The sequence below is a fragment of the Musa acuminata genome, chromosome BXJ1-1 (genome assembly GCF_036884655.1).
Source record: "Musa acuminata AAA Group cultivar baxijiao chromosome BXJ1-1, Cavendish_Baxijiao_AAA, whole genome shotgun sequence".
Classification (NCBI taxonomy): Eukaryota; Viridiplantae; Streptophyta; class Magnoliopsida; order Zingiberales; family Musaceae; genus Musa; species Musa acuminata.
In genome coordinates this window covers 28,321,192-28,340,000 of record NC_088327.1, presented here as the reverse complement: position 1 = coordinate 28,340,000, position 18,809 = coordinate 28,321,192, and the positions used below count along the sequence as shown (strand labels likewise).

General features: G+C 37.7%; 1 protein-coding gene and 1 pseudogene across 4 annotated transcripts in view; both read right to left on the bottom strand.

Annotated features, from left to right (window-relative positions):
- Positions 1-18,807, bottom strand: part of LOC135583774 (uncharacterized) — a 20,163-nt gene extending 1,356 nt beyond the window's left edge. Inside the window, exons 1-3 of one of the 4 annotated variants that reach the window (XM_065189889.1) lie at positions 18,672-18,772; positions 12,929-13,128; positions 1-553 (exon numbers count right to left, since the gene is read on the bottom strand). The exon at positions 1-553 is cut by the window's left edge and continues 1,356 nt beyond it. In XM_065189889.1, the coding sequence (XP_065045961.1) occupies positions 1-553; positions 12,929-13,048 (673 nt within the window). In that variant the 5' untranslated portion in view covers positions 13,049-13,128; positions 18,672-18,772. Of the gene's footprint in view, positions 564-12,928; positions 13,129-18,671 lie in introns of all 4 variants that reach the window. The other 3 variants (XM_065189909.1, XM_065189903.1, XM_065189897.1) reach the window with 3 other exon arrangements.
- LOC135677552 (uncharacterized) lies at positions 13,137-14,986 on the bottom strand (annotated as a pseudogene).
- Positions 18,808-18,809: the final 2 nt, after the last annotated feature.

The window sequence follows — 18,809 nt, the reverse complement described above, 5'->3', positions numbered from 1 at the left end:
CTTCAACTTGCGATGGCCTTATTCCGGCAGCAATATCCCAACAAGAATTATACTCAGGTAGAATGTATTTTGGCACTGCACCAGACAGAACGAGACCCGAGGTTGCAGAAATGTGAGCATTCCTTGGGAGAATGAGTACATCACCTGGGCAACATGTAGCCATTATGGACGCTTGAATGCCACAAGTGGTGCCTCCAACAAGAAACCATGTCTCAGACGCCCCAAACAATTTTGCAGCTTCTGCCTGAGCATCTAAAATTGCACCTTTTGGAGAGAACAAATCATCCAACTCTGGGAGTTCAGGTAGGTCATGTAGAAAAGCTCCTGGACCAGTAAGATTGGACAAATTAGGAGCTGCTTTCCCTCTGTTATGTCCTGGGAAGTGAAAACAAGCAACATCTTGTTCTGCAGTAGACTTTAAGGCCTGAACTAAAGGAGCAGAACTTGCCTCGAGCACTACTGGTAAATCAGCTAAAACATTATTAGGTTCTGATGTTCCTTGCATGCTCACTAATCTCATGCATTTCTTTCTTTTATACCTTGAGATCCTTTCCTGTCAGAAACTTAAAAGAATGTAGAGGAAAAAGAAAACCTTTGAGAAAGCAAATATTAGTATTATGGACAAACCCACAAACGGTTGCATCAGCTGAACAGATCACATAATCAAATAAACATTTGTAGTTCAACAACATATCAAAAGCAAAATGTTTTGGGTGATCATCGCAAAAGAAATAAAGGCTTTAACTGCAGTTTTATAATGTAGAGCATGGGAGGAGATCCAGATTCCCAAGAATATTTCATTGTCATCCACTAGAGATAATCACCTCCAGGACAACTTTACAAAAGATTCCAATAAGAAAGAGAACTGTAACACATTGATCCACCTATACCTGTGTTCTGTAAGTTACTCAGCAGTATAATTCTCAGATTAGAAAATACACGAAAAATAATGATAGTGCTCAAGTTTTTCTAGGACACAATCCAGAACGCCTCACTAATTCTAAGACAATCACTCATACTTATTCATAGTCTAACTCAACCCCTTAATCATCCTTTAGCATGAGGTATGGCACATAAATACAATTATTCACCTACCAAGTAGCAAAAGCAGCAGTATTTGAGCTTAAAGAGCTCAGAGTTCCCTTGCGAGAAAAGGTTGATATGGTTCAAGTAAACTGTCTAAAATTCTAAGAAGGCCTATTTCAACCAACATCTCCTTATTGCTAAACAGGGCTTCTAACCACTTCAGTTATGAGCAAACTTCATCTGAGCTTGATCACATGAGGCTCTGTTAGTTGCAGAATCACTGAATTAGTGACAGAATGTTTTCCTGACCATATTGCCTTATTGAATGGTGTGCACATGCAAACAACAACTTAAATAAAATAATGATGACTGGGGTTGCCCTTTCTTTCCAAAAGGATCTCCCACTTTGAAATCCTACCATGATTGGAAAGGAAAAATTTTGTGCATAGAGACTAACACTGAAAAAACCCACTAAGATACCAATTTCATGATTCTAATAATGTCGGATCACCACTTTCCCTAAAAACTTAAGCTACAAGGAAAGGACCTAAGTTACATGTAAATTATAAGGAATTTTATTACTGTTACAATTCATTACATGTCATTCCCCACTTCTTATGCTCACCTGCCAATTCGAATTGGAAATATAGCATAATTCTCAATCTTTATTCCAGCAAATACTATGACTCATTAGATGTTTTCTTTATGGATGGAAGTTCATAGAACAATCAAGTGCTTTAAAATAGTTTCAGCATGGATGACACTTCACTGTTTGATTCAAGCACTTGTTTCTGGCATAAGGTATCAGCTAACTACTTCCCAAATATTGTTGCATTATCATATGTGTACTTGGTAGAAGCATAGTCCTTCATGCCAACTCAATCCCTCATGTGATCCATATTGGTAAATCAAATGTTCCTTTGACTTAGTATTACTGCTTGCAGCCAGTGGAAACTATAACACATCTTGAAAGTGATGTTAGTTCATGGTGCCCATGCCAATTTAGAAAAAAAAAAATGGAGAACAATTTCTATCAAATCTCAATTGCAATCAGGACACCATGTACGAGTAAGTCTTGGCCACCTTATAATACCAAGTTGTATGTGTCTATAACTTTCACTTCCGTTTTAGTACTGATTGCTACATCCATCCATCTTGTAGCAGTTTGGACTTGATGGTACTTCACAAATATCTTTGGTCTCCAACTTCATGGTTTGCAGCTTCTAAGTATAAAATTACAAAGGTTAAGATCAGTGAACAAGATGATACTAGATAAGCAAATACTTCTTAGTAAAACAGAATGAGGTGCTACCTTCTTCCTCGTTGTATTCACAACAAAGTGACTTATCTTTCCACAATAATAACTCATGCAAATAGTACTATGAAAATCGAATGAGATGCCACCTTCTTCTGCTTGGTATATTCATAAGCAAAGTGACACATTTTTCCACAGTTATAACAACTTACTGTACTCCTAGTCTTTCCAAAGTTCTTTTCTATGTTCTTAACCAGTTTCTTTCCCTTCTTATTCCTAAACTTCTTTTCAAGTCCCAAAGCCCTCTGTCACCACATAAGCATGTTCAGAGACCTTTGTAGCTCCAAGAGGCTTGTAAATTAGTACCATATGGTGAGCCACATCAGCGAAGGTCTTAGTGTTGCAAATGTGAACCTTAATGTGCTCCCAAATACTAAGAGATTAGATAACTTTTTGGACTTGCTGCTAATAAATAAGGGTATGACCAGCTGACATATTGGAAATTTCTCTCATATGATAATTAAGAATGTGGATAGAGACTTTGTTGTAAGAATCAACCTTTATAGCTGGTTCCTTTGATCACAATGGGAACCCAAGCTTCTCTTTCAGAATGCCCAAATGGCATAAGTAGTATGAAGTTGTTCAAGTTTTCCTATAAGGCCATCAACCACAGAGCTTATTAAAATTCCATGTACAATGGAACCCTTTGCTTTCCAAAAATGATATTTTTTTTTATCATCCATTTATCTATTCAAGTCATTCATGTGTTCAATGCAATGCTTCTTGTTCTTCAAGCACTTTAGCCACATACTAGATCTTTGAAGGTTAAATGTGTAGTTATCCCTATCCAACTGTAACACCCCGGTGTAGTCCTACAATGCTAGTAGGCAAAGACATTGACTTATAAGGGTTTGTTAAGTGTACTATAAAAACTTTGGCCTAAGCATCTTACGCTAGTGGTTTAGACTCAACGAAGTTAATGGATCAAATATCTCATTGAATCGGGTAACTAGTATCAGACCCGACCTAACGGTCTTGGACATGATGAGGGAGTCAAGTAAAAAAGGATTGTTTGTGGATGGGGCAGAGGGCATGTCATAGCATAGATCCACCATTGGGTCCGGTCTCACATACACCTTGCTAAGATATGATTTTAGCCTATAAGGATCTAATAGATGTATTATCGTTAACTTAAGTCTAAGCATTTTGTATTAGTGGTTTTCGCTTAACAAAGTTAATAGGTCAATTATCTCATCAAGTCAAGTTATAACAAATGATATAAGAGTCTAGTATTTAATATGGTGAGGGTGCTTATCAAGAAAGGGCTCTCGATGGATTGGGCTAAAGGGCACACATAGCATTAGTATGGAGCCACCATTGGGCTAGGCCTTATATGCATCATGCAAGAAGTTGTTCTGGGTTATGTTGAGCTCTAATAAGAGTGTCAAACCTTCAAAATGGGGTAGAACACCATTTTAGTCCTATGTTAAGAGTGAAAAGACTTAAATTAACTTATAAGGGGTGTATACTATTAATCTAGGCTTAAGCATTTAGGACTACTAATTTAGGGTTAAAAAGTTAATGGGTTAGTTATCTCATCAGGTCCGATCGTAACAAATGACATTAAAGCCTAATATTAGTTATGTTGAGAGGCTCAAATAAAGTACTGATGGAAATCATCAACTTAGCAACCATATACCCTGATAACTAAAGAGCTATGATACATGAAATACAAATTGACACCCTCCAACGAATTGAAATAAGACGGATCGTTTACGATTGAAATAAGGGAAACTATTCTAATCACTTTATCAATGAAAATTTGATGAAATAATTAGAACAACATTTTGATACCCTTAAAACGCCACAAACTAAGAAGTTTGATAAGTTGAAAGGAAAAGCAAGGATTTTTGGGTTTTGAATGCCACAAGTAGAAAAGCTTGATAAGTTTCAAAGTTAATGTAAGAACTTAAAAACAAAACACTCACCAGTGTTGAAAGATGATTATACTTCGTAATTGGCTCCTTACAAAGGGAGTCAGCTTTGTTTATACAGTACAAAAGCCAAGTACAAAGTGAATGAATCCATTAAATGACATTCATATTCCTAATTCATGAATGTAGATCACTCATGAATCTGCTTTAAATTGATTTGAATGATTATTCATGAATAAGCCCACAATTCCTAATATGGTCCAATATGACTGAATGGCCTTTATTCTTTAAAATGGGCTAAAATTTCGTCCTTCTCTCAAAGCTGGACTTTCTCTTCATGATTTGGACTTACTTGAATCATGTTGACCATTTTAGTCTCTTCTTGCATCTATAGAACTTTAACCGAGTCTTGACCAGCTTGCTCCTTCCAAATGTCTTCCAATAAACAAGTTAAGGCTTCTTTCATCCTTTTAGCTTTTAGCTCTTGTCATTGGTCCTCCATTAATAGTTAACGGGTCTTTGGTAGAATTATGATCAACTTGATAGTTCATATCATTCCCCCTTTCCTCGAAAGGATTCATCCTCTAATCAACGCCTTCATCACCTATATCAAACAAAGATAAATCAGAAACATTGAAGGTTTTACTAACATTATCATACTCACCTGGTAGAACTTGTATGCATTGTCATTGATTTTTTGAAGAACTCGAAATGGACCATCTCCTCTTGGCATTAGTTTAGACTTCCTTTGGCTAGGAAATCTTTCCTTCCTAAAGCATACCCAAACCTAATCACCAAGTTCAAATACTGCTTGCTTTCGGCCTTTATTGTATTGTTTCTTATATTGTAGAGTTTTCTTTTCAATTTGTGTCCGGACTCTTTTATGCAATGCTTTGATAAAATCAGTTTTTTGTTTACCATCCAAATTGGCCTCTTCCAAAGGTAAAGGTAGCAAATCCATAGGAGTTAATGGGATTGAACCCATACACAACTTCAAATGGGGAATGATTTATTGTAGCATGCACACTTCTATTATAAGCAAACTTCACATGTGGCAAACATTCCTCTTAATTTTTTAAATTCTTTTGAATTATGACCCTCAAAAGTGTCGATAAAGTTTGATTTACCACCTTTGTTTGTCCATCTATTTGCGGAAGACGAGTGGTTGAATACAACAGCCTTGTACCCAACTTGCTCTAAATTATTTTTCAAAAGTGGCTAAGGAACTTCACATCTCTTTCACTCATAATTGTCTTTGGAATACCATGTAATCTTACAATTTTTTTGAAGAACAGCCCCATAACATATGTTGCATCATATGCTTTGTGGCAAGGAATAAAATGTGCCATCTTGCTAAACCTGTCAACAACAACAAAAATAGAATCTCTCCGTCCTTTTGACCTAGGTAAACCTAAGACAAAGTCCATGTATATATCAACCCAAGGCTCACTAGTTATAGGAAGAGGAGTATACAATCCATAAGGTATTACTTTAGATTTAGCTTGTTTACAATTAATGCATTTCTCACACAATCTCTCAACATCTCTTTTCATGTGTGGCCAAAAGAAATGGTCACTTAACACATCTAAAGTTTTTCTAACCCCAAAATGCCCTATTAAACCTCCACTATATACCTCTCTTATAAGTAATTCTCTCAATGAACATTGAGGAACACACAACTTGTTTTCTTTGAAAAGAAAACCATCATACCTGAAGAACTTGTCAAAACCCCATTTCTCACGTGTCCCATAAACATTAGCAAAATCATTATCATAATTGTATAAATCTTTAATGTACTCAAAACCCAATAATTTTGCATCAAGTTGAGAAATTAAAGCATACCTTCTAGAAAGAGCATCAACAATCACATTTTTCTTTCCTTGTTTGTACTTTATGATGTATGGAAAGGATTTAATAAACTCCACTCATTTGGCATGCCTACAGTTTAGCTTTCCTTGTCCTTTGAGATATTTCAAGAACTCATGATCGGTGTGTCTAATGAATTCCTTGTACCAAAGATAGTGTTGTCATGTCTCTAACACTCTTACCAAAGCGTAAAACTCCTTGTCATATGTCGGGTAGTTAAGACTTGCTCCACTTATCTTCTCACTAAAGAATGCAATAGGTCTGTTGTTAGGACTCTAGCTAGGAGAGTCCTAATTGAGAGGGACATTCTGTTAGGAATCTAGCTAGGAGAGTTTGTTAGGACTCTAGCTAGGAGAGTCCTAATTGAGAGGGACATTCTGTTAGGACTCTAGCTCGGAGAGTCCTAATTGAGAGAGACATTCTGTTAGGACTTTGTTAGGACTCTAGCTAGGAGAGTCCTAATTGAGGGAGATTCTGTTAGGAGGTTTTTTCTTAGAGAAGAATTAGGAGTTGTAAGGGAATAGGAGTCTTGAGTATGAGTCCTATTAGGAGTTAGGGTTTAGAAGCCCTATAAATAGCCATGTATTCCTTCTCTTTCAAAAGGAATAGATGAATCTTTTCTGCAGCCTTTGAGCAGCAACTTGGAAGGAGGAACCCCTATAGAGTTCCAAGGAGGCTGATCCCCTAAAGAGATCAATCCCAAGTTTAGAATCTACAAGGGTTCTATCACCTGGTATCAGAGCAGCGTTCTTGGTGTCTCGCTGCCCTTCCACTGCCATCCATCAACCCTCCACAACCGCTCAAAGCAATTCCCACAATTGCTTAAAAGATCATCACCAAATTCCACCGTCATCTCCACCACCGCAGATCATCCCTTGATCTCCCCGTGAATTGCAACAGGTTCTGGTTTCCTACCTTACTGATGTTGCAATTTAGTTATCCCTATTCGAAAATCAAAAAAAAAAAAAAAATTCGTTCCTATATTGCTGCAAATTTTCATCGTAAGTTGCTGAAATTTTTTGATGAGAATTCTGTTATTGCAACTTTCACCAATTTTCTTGCTGTTACTGCCGAAATTTTCTTGATTAAATTGGACATCCTTACTGTCATATAAACTGAGATATAGCTGTCAATTCCCTCCTCAAATCTCTCAAATTTTTATGGAGATTTCGTCGAAAAACCGCTGTTTCTTCGACGATAATTCTACTCTTACAAGACAACACAATTCTGCAGCAAACTTTTACGGATTTCTATCAAACCTATACATGCCTTTAACCCGTCAACAAAAGAGATATCTTAATATCACAGATTTAGAGTCATATACTATGGCATCTGAGGAGGCAATCAATGCAAAATTTGAAGCCTTTGAGGCACGAATGGAGGATAAGATTCGGACTCTCCTTACCGAATTCAGTTTGGGCCGACCACCAAGCCCGAAGAAATCACATCAAGGAGAGAGCTCTAACCAATCACATCATGCCCAAAGAGATGAATTCCAAGAGAGGGGAGGCTCTATGACCGACCCCAACTATTCGTGCATGAGAGTGGACTTCCCTAGATGGGAAGAAGGAGACCCAATTGGTTGGATCTCGCGTGCGGAGCGATATTTTCGATACCATAAAACTGCGGATGCATCCATGGTAGAAATTGCAGCTATACATCTTGAAGAGGATGCTATACGATGGTTTGACTGGTTTGAACACACTTATGGAGTCCTTTCATGGCGACAATTCAAAGAAGGACTACTGATCCGCTTCGGACCAACTTATTACGAGAACATTGACGGACAGCTAGCAAAGATCCGACAAACCTCCACCATTCAGGAGTACCAGACCAGGTTTGAAAGGTTATCTAATCAAACTCGTGATTGGTCTGAAAAAGAGTTATTGGGGACCTTTATTGAGGGCTTAAAGCCGGAGATCCGGGGAGAAGTTAAGGCGCGACAACCTTACACGCTTATGGCAGCTATCTCTTTCGCACGACTACAAGAGGAGCGATTAAACCATGAAGCCCGGAGGACTAGGATCACTCCACGACTTACAATACTAAAGCCCTCAGCCCCCCCTACTATCAACCGAGTCCCTGCACCGAAAAGGTTAACAAGAGAAGAACTTCGGGAGCGATCTGCGAAGGGGTTATGTTGGCATTGCGACGAGCCGTGGAGCTGCGAGCATCGCTGTAAAAAAGGTAGACTTCTTATGATTGAACCAGTAGAAGAAGAGGTCATTGAACATCTAGAAGAGAGCCATGAACATGAAGAAGAAGATATGGAAGAAGAGCCACAGCCGACCGACATTACGGTACATGCACTAGCTAGCTACTCAAATCCGCAAACGATGAAAGTTGGAGGCCTTCTCAAACAACAACCGATCACTGTTCTCATCGACACGGGTAGCACTAATAACTTCCTAAATAGTAAGGTTGCTGCTCGGATGACACTGCATATTGAAGGTTATAGCAAGTTCGATGTAAAGGTTGCCGACGGCAGAATCCTAAAGTGCGACCAAAGATGCCCGCGGGTGAAACTATTACTGCAAGACCAAGAAATTATCACCGATTTCTTCCTCCTACCAATCGATGACTATGAGGCAGTGCTTGGTATAGAATGGCTGACTACACTAGGTGATGTCTCTTGGAACTTTTCTAAATTAATTATGAAATTATACTGTAAGGGCAAACAGATCATCCTACGCGGGAAGCGCGGAAGCAACATCACCACTGTTTCGACCCAACGAATGGAGAAAGTTTTGCACAAGGTAAATAGTGGCTTTTTGATGCATCTCCAGCCACAACAAGAAGAGAAGAAAATAGAAATTGAAGATCAAAATCTTGCCCAATTGCTTACTGAATTTGCCGACATATTTGCTGAACCGCACGGTCTTCCTCCTTCTCGGCAACATGACCATCGAATTCCAATCCTTCCGGGCAAGCCACCAGCGAACACTCGACCGTATCGATATCCTCACCTCCAGAAAGATGAAATTGAAAAGATCGTAAAGGAGATGCTTGAAACAGGGGTGATTCGGCCAAGTTGTAGCCCCTATTCCTCACCGGTGCTACTTGTACGCAAGAAGGACGGAACTTGACGGATGTGCATCGACTACCGAGCTTTAAATGGCATCACCGTCAAGGACAAGTATCCAATACCAGTGGTGGATGAACTTCTTGATGAATTAAAAGGAGCTCGAGTCTTCACAAAGTTGGACCTCCGATCCGGTTACCACCAAATTCGGGTATGTGACGATGACATTCCAAAAATTGTATTTCGCACACATAATGGCCATTATGAATTCTTGGTAATGCCTTTTGGACTCACTAATGCTCCTTCAACCTTTCAAAGTCTCATGAACGATATTTTTCGAAGCTTTCTTCGTAAATTTGTGCTGGTATTTTTTGATGATATTCTCGTTTACAGCCCTTCTCTTGAGACTCACTTTCAGCATTTACGAATTGTTTTGACGATCCTTCGGGAGAATACTCTTTTTGTAAAGCAACCAAAGTGCAGCTTTCTCCAGCAAAAAGTAGAGTACCTTGGGCATATAATATCAGAAGGAGTGGCGATAGACCCAACAAAAATTGAGGCAATGCAAGGCTGGCCGAAACCTACAAACGTGAAATTACTGCGGGGGTTCCTTGGACTAACGGGCTACTACCGAAAATTTGTTAAGGACTATGGGAAGATCAGTGCACCACTTACTTCTTTACTGAAAAAAGATGCTTTCCAAAGGTCGGACAAAGCCTCTGATGCCTTCGACAAACTTAAAGCAGCCATGACAACGATGCTGGTGCTTGCGCTACCAGATTTCAATAGACCCTTCATCATTGAGGCCGACGCATCTGGAGTCGGAATTGGAGCCGTTCTCATGCAAAATGGTCGACCACTCGCATACACTAGCAATGCATTATCTCCCTCACATCAAAACATGTCAGTATATGATAAGGAGATGCTTGCCATTGTACACGCAGTAACGATGTGGAGACCCTACCTGATCGGCCGGCGATTTCAAATTAAAACTGACCATAAAAGCCAAGTACTTTTTGGAGCAAAAGATATCATCCCCTGAGCAGCAAAAATGGGTAACCAAACTTCTTGGATTTGATTATGAAATTATTTACAAAAAGGGGAAAGAAAACGTTGTTGCAGATGCACTCTCACGGCTACCTGAACAAGCTAAGGTTTCAGCCATCTCCCTTCCTACCACCGGTCTCCTCGAGGATATTAGGGAAGAATGGAAGAAGGATCCAGAGATCAACAACATCATAAAAAAATTGGAGGAGGATCCAAGTGCAATAGCCCACTACACCTGGGATTCGAGGGATCTACGCTACAAAGGTCGCATTGTGCTTATACCTAACTCCCCTTGCATCACAATCATTTTGCATGAAATGCACTCCATACCTTCAGCAGGGCACTCTGAATTCCTAAGAACCTACAAAAGAGTGAAGCAAAATTTTTATTGGAGAGGGATGAAAAAAATTATTGCTGAATATGTGGCACAATGTGATGTATGTCAACAGCACAAGGGTGAAACTATGGCAAATCCAGGGAAGCTACAACCACTGCCCATACCAGACTCAGTGTGGACTGACATCTCCATGGGCTTCATTGAAGGGCTGCCATCTTCCAAAGGTAAAAGCACGATTCTCGTGGTGGTTGATCGACTTACGAAATATGCTCATTTTTGTGCTGTAAGAAATCCCTACACTGCTGCTAGTATTGCCCAGATTTTCATAGAAAATATTGTTAAACTACATGGGATGCCAAGGTCCATCGTAAGTGATCGTGACAGGATCTTCACTAGTAAATTTTGGACCGAGTTATTTCAGTTACAAGGCACCAAACTCAAGATGAGCACAGCGTATCATCCACAAACTGACGGCCAAACAGAGGTGGTAAATAGGTGCTTAGAGATGTACCTCCGGTGTTTCGTTAGCGACCGACCAAAAGAGTGGGCAAAATGGCTTCCCTGGGCCGAATGGTGGTATAATACTACATATCATTCATCTACAAAATGTGCCCCTTATGAAGCATTGTATGGTCGACCAGCCCTTGTGATTCCAAAGTATGTAATTGGCTCAGCCAAGGTAGATCAGGTTGACCAAGAATTGATTGATAGGGACAAACTCTTATAACTGTTAAAAGATAATCTCTCTACCGCTCAAGCCAGAATGAAGCAGCAAGCCAACACACGACGAAGTGAAAGAGAATTTTCAGTAGGAGATTGAGTTTATCTTCTCCTACAACCACACAAGCAACTCTCTATCAACACTCGAGCCTCCATGAAGCTATCCCCACGTTTTTATGGGCCTATCAGATCACAGAGCGTATTGGAGCCGTGGCGTACAGACTTAAATTACCTGAGGATGCCAAAATTCACCCTGTCTTCCACGTATCATGCCTAAAGCCCAAGTTGGGAGAACACGAGTCACCCCAGATCCAACTGCCCAACACAACTGAGGATGGAGTTATTCAAGCCCAACCACAAGCCATCCTCGATCGCAGGATCGTGATGCGTCGCCGACATCCCTCTACTGAAGTACTAGTGCATTGGAATAATCTACCACTTGAAGACGCCACATGGGAACCATATAAGGAGCTGAAGACCCGGTTCCCTGAGTTCATGGAATCTCAGCCTTGAGGACAAGGCTGATTTGAAGAGAGCGGGTCTGTTAGGACTCTAGCTAGGAGAGTCCTAATTGAGAGGAACATTCTGTTATGACTCTAGCTATGAGAGTTTGTTAGGACTCTAGCTAGGAGAGTCCTAATTGAGAGAGACATTCTGTTAGGACTTTGTTAGGACTCTAGCTAGGAGAGTCATAATTGAGAGGGACATTCTGTTATGAGGTTTTTTCTTAGAGAAGAATTAGGAGTTGTAAGGGAATAGGTCTTGAGTAGGAGTCCTATTAGGAGTTAGGGTTTAGAAGCCCTATAAATAGCCATGTATTCCTTCTCTTTCAAAAGGAATAGATGAATCTTTTCTGCAGCCTTTGAGCAGCAACTTGGAGGGAGGAACCCCTATAGAGTTCCAAGGAGGCTGATCCCCTAAAGAGATCAATCCCAAGTTTAGAATCTGCAAGGGTTCTATCATCTGCCTTCTTGCATTAAGAATCCTCCAATACCTATTCCACTCGCATCACACTCAATCTTAAAAGTTTTAGCAAAGTTAGGTAAAACAAGCAAAGGTGCTAAACTGAGTTTGTCTTTAAGCAAGTTAAAAACATCATCTTGTTTTTCACCCCATCTAAATCCCACATTCTCTTTTATGCATTCAGTTAATGGTGCAGCAATTGTAGAAAAATCCTTAATGAATCTTCTATAAAGACTAGCAAGACCATGAAAACTTCTTACATCATTAACACTAGTGGGTTTTGGTCACTCCCTAATTACCTTCATTTTTTCATGATCAACATGTATTCCTTTATCGTTAACAACATATCCAAGAAAAGTAATTTCATTAGTGCAAAAAGTGCATTACTTTAGATTAGCATATAACTTTTCTTTTCTAAACACATCGAAAACAACTTTTAAATGTATTACATGCTCATCTAAACTTTTGCTATACACAAGTATATCATCAAAATAAACCACTATAAACTTTCCAATGTAAGCACGCAAAATATAGTTTATCAATCTCATGAAAGTACTAGATGCGTTAGTTAGGCCAAAAGACATCATCAACCATTCATATAAACCATGTTTAGTTTTGAAAATAGTTTTCTATTTATCACCCTCACGCATTCTTATTTGATGATATCCATATTTTAAATCAATTTTTGAAAACACACAAGAACCATGCAATTCATCCAACATATCAACTAGCCTAGGAATAGGATGTCTATACTTTACCATGATTTTGTTGATGACTCTGCAATCAACACACATTCTCCAAGATCCATCCATTTTAGGTACCAACAGAACAAGAACTGCACATGGACTCATGCTTTCTCGCACATACCCCTTTTCCATAAGCTCACTTACTTGCTTTTAGATTTCCTTAGTCTCTTCGAGGTTGCATCTATATGCTGGTTTATTTGGTATACTTCCACCTGGAATGAAATCAATTTGATATTTAATTCCTCTGATTGGTGGCAAACCATTAGGAACTTCGGGAAAAAGATCCTCATTTTCTTACAAAAGATTAACAATAATACTATGCAAACTCTTGTCAATTTTGTTAGAAGCAATCAAAACGTCCTTGTACATAAGTACAAGTAAGGGCTGCCTCATGGTTAAGGCTTTCTTCACATCACTCATTTTAGCATAAACACTCAATTTTCTTTCACTCAAGCTTTCCTTGTTTTCTCTCCCCTTGTGTTTCCTAATACTCTCATTTTTACCACTCAACTTACCTTTTTCTTTTTTCTCTCTTTCTTGCTCCCTCCCCAGAGTTTTGGTTAATAAAGACTCGAGCTCTTCATATTGTTGTTTTATGCGCATTTGGTCTTTAAAAATTGTCTTTGGAGGCAAAGGTCTAAGTTGATATTTATGTTCATCCATAATAAAAAAATAACGATTTTTGAACCCATCATGTATTACCCTTCAATCATATTGTCAAGTTCTCCCCAACAACATATGACCAGCATACATAGGTACCACATCACACCAAACTTCATCCTTATATCTACCAATTGAAAAAGAAACTAACACTTGTCGATTTACTTTTACCACACCACTATCATTTAACCATCGTAACTTATAAGGTTTTGGATGTTTGATAGTAGGTAATTTCAGTTTCTTCACAAGCAAGGTGCTTGCCACATTTGTACAACTTTCACTATCAACAATCACATTACACAACTTATTAGCAATCAAACAATGAGTATGAAACAGATTTTCATGTTGTTCACCATGTTCATCGTTTTTATTTTACAAACTAAGTGTGTGTTGAACAACTAGATTTTCACTTTTAGCATACTCTACATCATCAGCATCCTCTGGAATGCCATCATCATCCTCTCTCTCACTTTCAGATTCCTAAATCTCATCCCTCATGATCATAACTCTCTTATTAGGACATTCACATACCACATGTCCATGCCCAAGGCATTTAACATACTTAATGCCTATAGTTTGAATTGGTTGATTCTCACTTTTACCCATGCTGCTTGATTCATTTTTGCCTTTAGCTTCATCAATTTTAGGCTTAACAATGGGTTTATCATCCTTTTTACTCCAATTCGGTTTCCAAGAGGAAGAAGAACCCAAATAAGGTTTTGAATCATACCTTGTGCCTTTTCTTTTGAGTTGCCTCTCAATCTTCATGGCGACATTCACCATGTCCTCAATCTCCACATAATGTTGTAACTCCGCAAGATCAGCAATGTTCTTATTTAATCCACTCAAGAATCAAAACATGGCAGCCTGATGGTCTTCCTCCACATTAGCCCTTATCATGGCTATCTCTATCTTCTTGTGATATTCATCAACACTCATGGAACCTTGTGTCAAAGTTTGCAACAGTTGATGCAAATCCCTATAGTAATAGCTAGGGACAAATCTCCTCATGATTTGTTTCATCTCCAACCAAGTCTCCATAAGCCTTTCACCATTTCTACGCTTGTCTTTACATAATTGATCCCACCAAACAATAGCGTAATCAAAAAATTCATCAGCGACTAATTTTACCTTTTTCTCTTCAGCGTCGTTGTGACTAAGGTATACAGTTTCGAATGATACCACCCAGTACGGGCAGTACATACCGGTTTGACAGTAAACCAGTACACAGACCACTCGCTACCGGGCGGTATTTTTTTATTTATAAATAATATATATATACATATATATATACATAAATATATATAATTATATATATTATTTATAAATAAAAAATACCACCTCGACAACGTCACCTCATTTTTTTGACGTCGCCTCGTTTTTCTACGATGTTGCCCCCGCCTAGGGAGAAGAGAGGTGACATCGCACTTTTTTTTTTTAATTTTGTATATATAAATAAAAGATTATATATATATATATATATATATATATATATATATACATATATATATACTCGGCGACGTCGCATATTTTTTTAAAAAAAATTATATATAAATAAATATATATATATATATAAATAGATATATAAATAAAAGATTATATATATAAATATAGAGGCGACGTCGCCTCGTGTGGGGGAGAAGGGAGGCGACATCACCAAATTTTTTTCTTTACTTATATATATATATCGAACGGTATATCGCTCGGTATACAGTAAGTACCATACCGAGAGAAGGTCAAAACTCCAGTACGGTATGATATTTCAATCCTTGGTTGTGACATTCAAAAATCAGCTCCACTTTTCGTTCCCACTCTAAATAGGCATCTAGATTATTTATTCCCTTGAAAAGGCAGAATTTTCATTTTGATGCTGCCTTTGTTTCTGTCCACACCATCAAAACGTTCACTCGTATTTGTCTCCTAGGATTAACATCTTGACCAATTAGAGTAACTTTGTCATCATCCATGTCATCTCCACCATCATATTCATCATTGACAAAGGTTGGTTGTCTCCCACGCCATGGTTCACCTTGCAATCTATTAATTACATCATCATGCCTTTCTAGATGATATCTTACATCACCTATCACTTTGAACATACGTTCAAATTGTTGCTGCATTGCTTGAACCAAAAGATCATTTGATGATAAACTTGTTTTTTTATCTTTATACATGTTTACAACCTGCAAAACAAAGTTAGAATAACCTCACCAACACTCCCTCACATGTTTCACTCAAGATTTGATTCACTCCGCTCGTGTTTCATACAATTTTTGGCTTTTCTCGATACTGATCTCATTACTCTTGCCTTTTACCTCTCTTGTTTTGTTCTTTGGGTTCCTAGATTAACTAAGATACATAAACAAAAAATTCAGATTATGGCAATTCAAGGGTAGCAAAATTGGGCAGGTCTAAAAGAAAACAAAAGGTAGGCCAATTTAAAGGTGTGTGTAATGCACTTCAATCATAAGCAAATATTAGAATTCAAAAATCAAATGAACAAAGAAAATTTTTCGGAATGAAGAAAGATTTCCACATCGAAACAAGAATTCAAATAAACGAAGATAGAATTATGTAATTTGCAAGAATTCCTTGAATCCATAATTTTATTTTTTAATTCTGATCTCTTTTCCTTTTTTTTAACCTTTGATTTTCTCTCTCTTTTTTTTTACCTTTGATTTTTTTTCTTTTTTTTTTGACTTTCTGACTTTTTTTTTCTTTTTATACTACAAAGTGCAAAAAAATAAAAGAAAAACAGTAATAACAAAATAAGATGAAGATGAAGGAAGAACAGCAATTATAGATATGGTGCTGAAAGAAGAAGAAGAGGAGAAAAGGGAAAGCTAAAAGATAGCAAATAAATGGATAAGCAAACCTCAAATTGAGCCGAGCTCTGATACCAAATGATAGAAATCATCAACTTACCAACCATACACCTCGATAGGTAAAGAGCTATAATACATATGAAATGCAAATTTACACCCTCCAACAAATTAAAATAAAACGAATCGTTCAAAATTGAAATAAGGAAAACTATTCTAATCACTTTATCAATGAAAAATTGATGAAATAATTAGAACAGCACTTTGATTCCCTTAAAATGCCACAAACTAAGAAGTTTGATAAGTTGAAAAGAAAAGCAAAGATTTTTGGGTTTTGAACGTCACAAGTAGAAAAGCTTTATAAGTTCCAAAGTTCATATAAGAACTTAAAAACAAAACACTCATCAATGTTGAAAAATGATTATACTTCTCAATTGCCTCCTTACAAAATGAGTCAGCCATGTTTATATAGTACAAAAGCCAAGTACAAAGGGAATGAATCCATTAAATACATTAAATGATATTCATATTCATAATTCATTAATATAGATCACTCATGAATATGCTTTGAATTGATTTGAATGATTATTAATAAATAAACCCACAATTTCTAATATGGTCCAATATGGTTGAATGACCTTTATTCTTCAAAATGAGCTAAAATTTTATCCTTCTCTCAAAGCTGGACTTTTGCTTCATGATTTAGACTTATTTGAATCATGTTGATCATTTTAGGCTCTTCTTGCATCCATAGAGCCTTGACCGAGTCTTAACCAGCTTGCTCTTTCCAAATGTCTTCCAATAAACAAGTTAAGGCTTCTTTCATCCTTTTAGCTTTAGCTTTTGTCATTGGTCTTCCCTGAATAGTTAACGGGTCTTTGGCAAAATTATGATCAACTTAATGATTCATATCAAGTGCTATTTGTGAGCTAGGCCTAATATGCACTATGCTAGGTAACACCTCAATTTAGGCTTAAGTATTTTGGGCTAACGGTTTAAATTCAATTAAGTATTTGGACTAATGGTTCAAGCTCAACGAAATTAATAGGTTAGTTATCCCATTAGGTCATATCATGACAAATGGTATCAAGACTTATTTAATATTAGAGTCACCATTGGGTTAAGTCCCATATGTACCATGTTAGAATATGATTCTAGGCTATGTTGAGCCTTGACAAAAAAGTGAATCCCAAAGAGATTGTAACAATCCGGCTTAGTCCTCCAATGAAAGTGGACAAAAGACATATTGACTTATAAGCATACTACTATTAAATTGGGTTTAAGCATATTGAACAAGTAGTTCATGCTCAACAGAATTAATGGATCAGTTATCTTATCAGGATCGTGACAAAAATGTTTCACCCTTTATTAAAGTAGCTATTATGAACTACACAAAACACAACAATAAGTACTAGCACTCAAATAAGTTATCATACAATAAATTTATTATGTGACAGAAAAAGCAAACTAAATATTAGATAATCAGAAAAAACAAATAAGCTATCACAAGAAACAAAACCAAAATCTCAAGATACTCGTGTTCATCTTCTATATTTGGATATTAGACCATCATTAAGAATTTTCTAGGAAAAATTGAAGTTATGAAATTTTGTATTTCCCACTAAATTAAAAAATTTTCAACATACGAATACAAAAATCATGTATTTGAATCACAATTAGCCACCATCCCAATGGCAGCAGCCCTTTAACCAGCCACCTCCCATGACCAATAGTGGCCAACCTGCAACCCATGTTGGCAGCAGCCCTTTAACTAGTCACCACCGACGACGCAGCTGTTCCACTTTTCTAAACTTGGGCGCTCTCTATCATCTTTCAATTAAAAGAAAAACATTTTCACTCCGGTACTACCAACTAAAACAAATAGAAAATGGCTAATATCCAGAAAGGATGTACCTCCTCTGGAACTTAATAATCCATCACACAGGCATTTCGGCAAACATGTCATAGCAACATGACATGGCCAGACATTCAACAAGAAGAAACAGGAACCTAGACTTTGAACCCAAATTCACGCTACTTAGCACGATTTAACCAGTAAGTTTGTTCGAGATTAAACAGGTAAACGGAGGCAAAGACCAAGGGAGACTCACGACATAAACTCGGGATACCAAGTACTTCGGACGACTCCTACACTTGCCAAAGGAAAAGATCTAGATCTACAACTACGAAATCACGCAAAGCTTTCTCTTTCAAGTAAAAGAAAAAAAGAATTGACGCTATAAGAGAGAGAGAGAGAGAGAGAGAGAGCGTACGCATGGAATGGCTTGGACGAACAGTGAAGTCAGAGAAGAAACCATAGCAGATGAGCATATCCAGCAAACGTCGGAGGACTTCACAGTTCAGAAGTATATCTATTCATATTAAAACAAAAAAAATGGAGGAGTCCATAT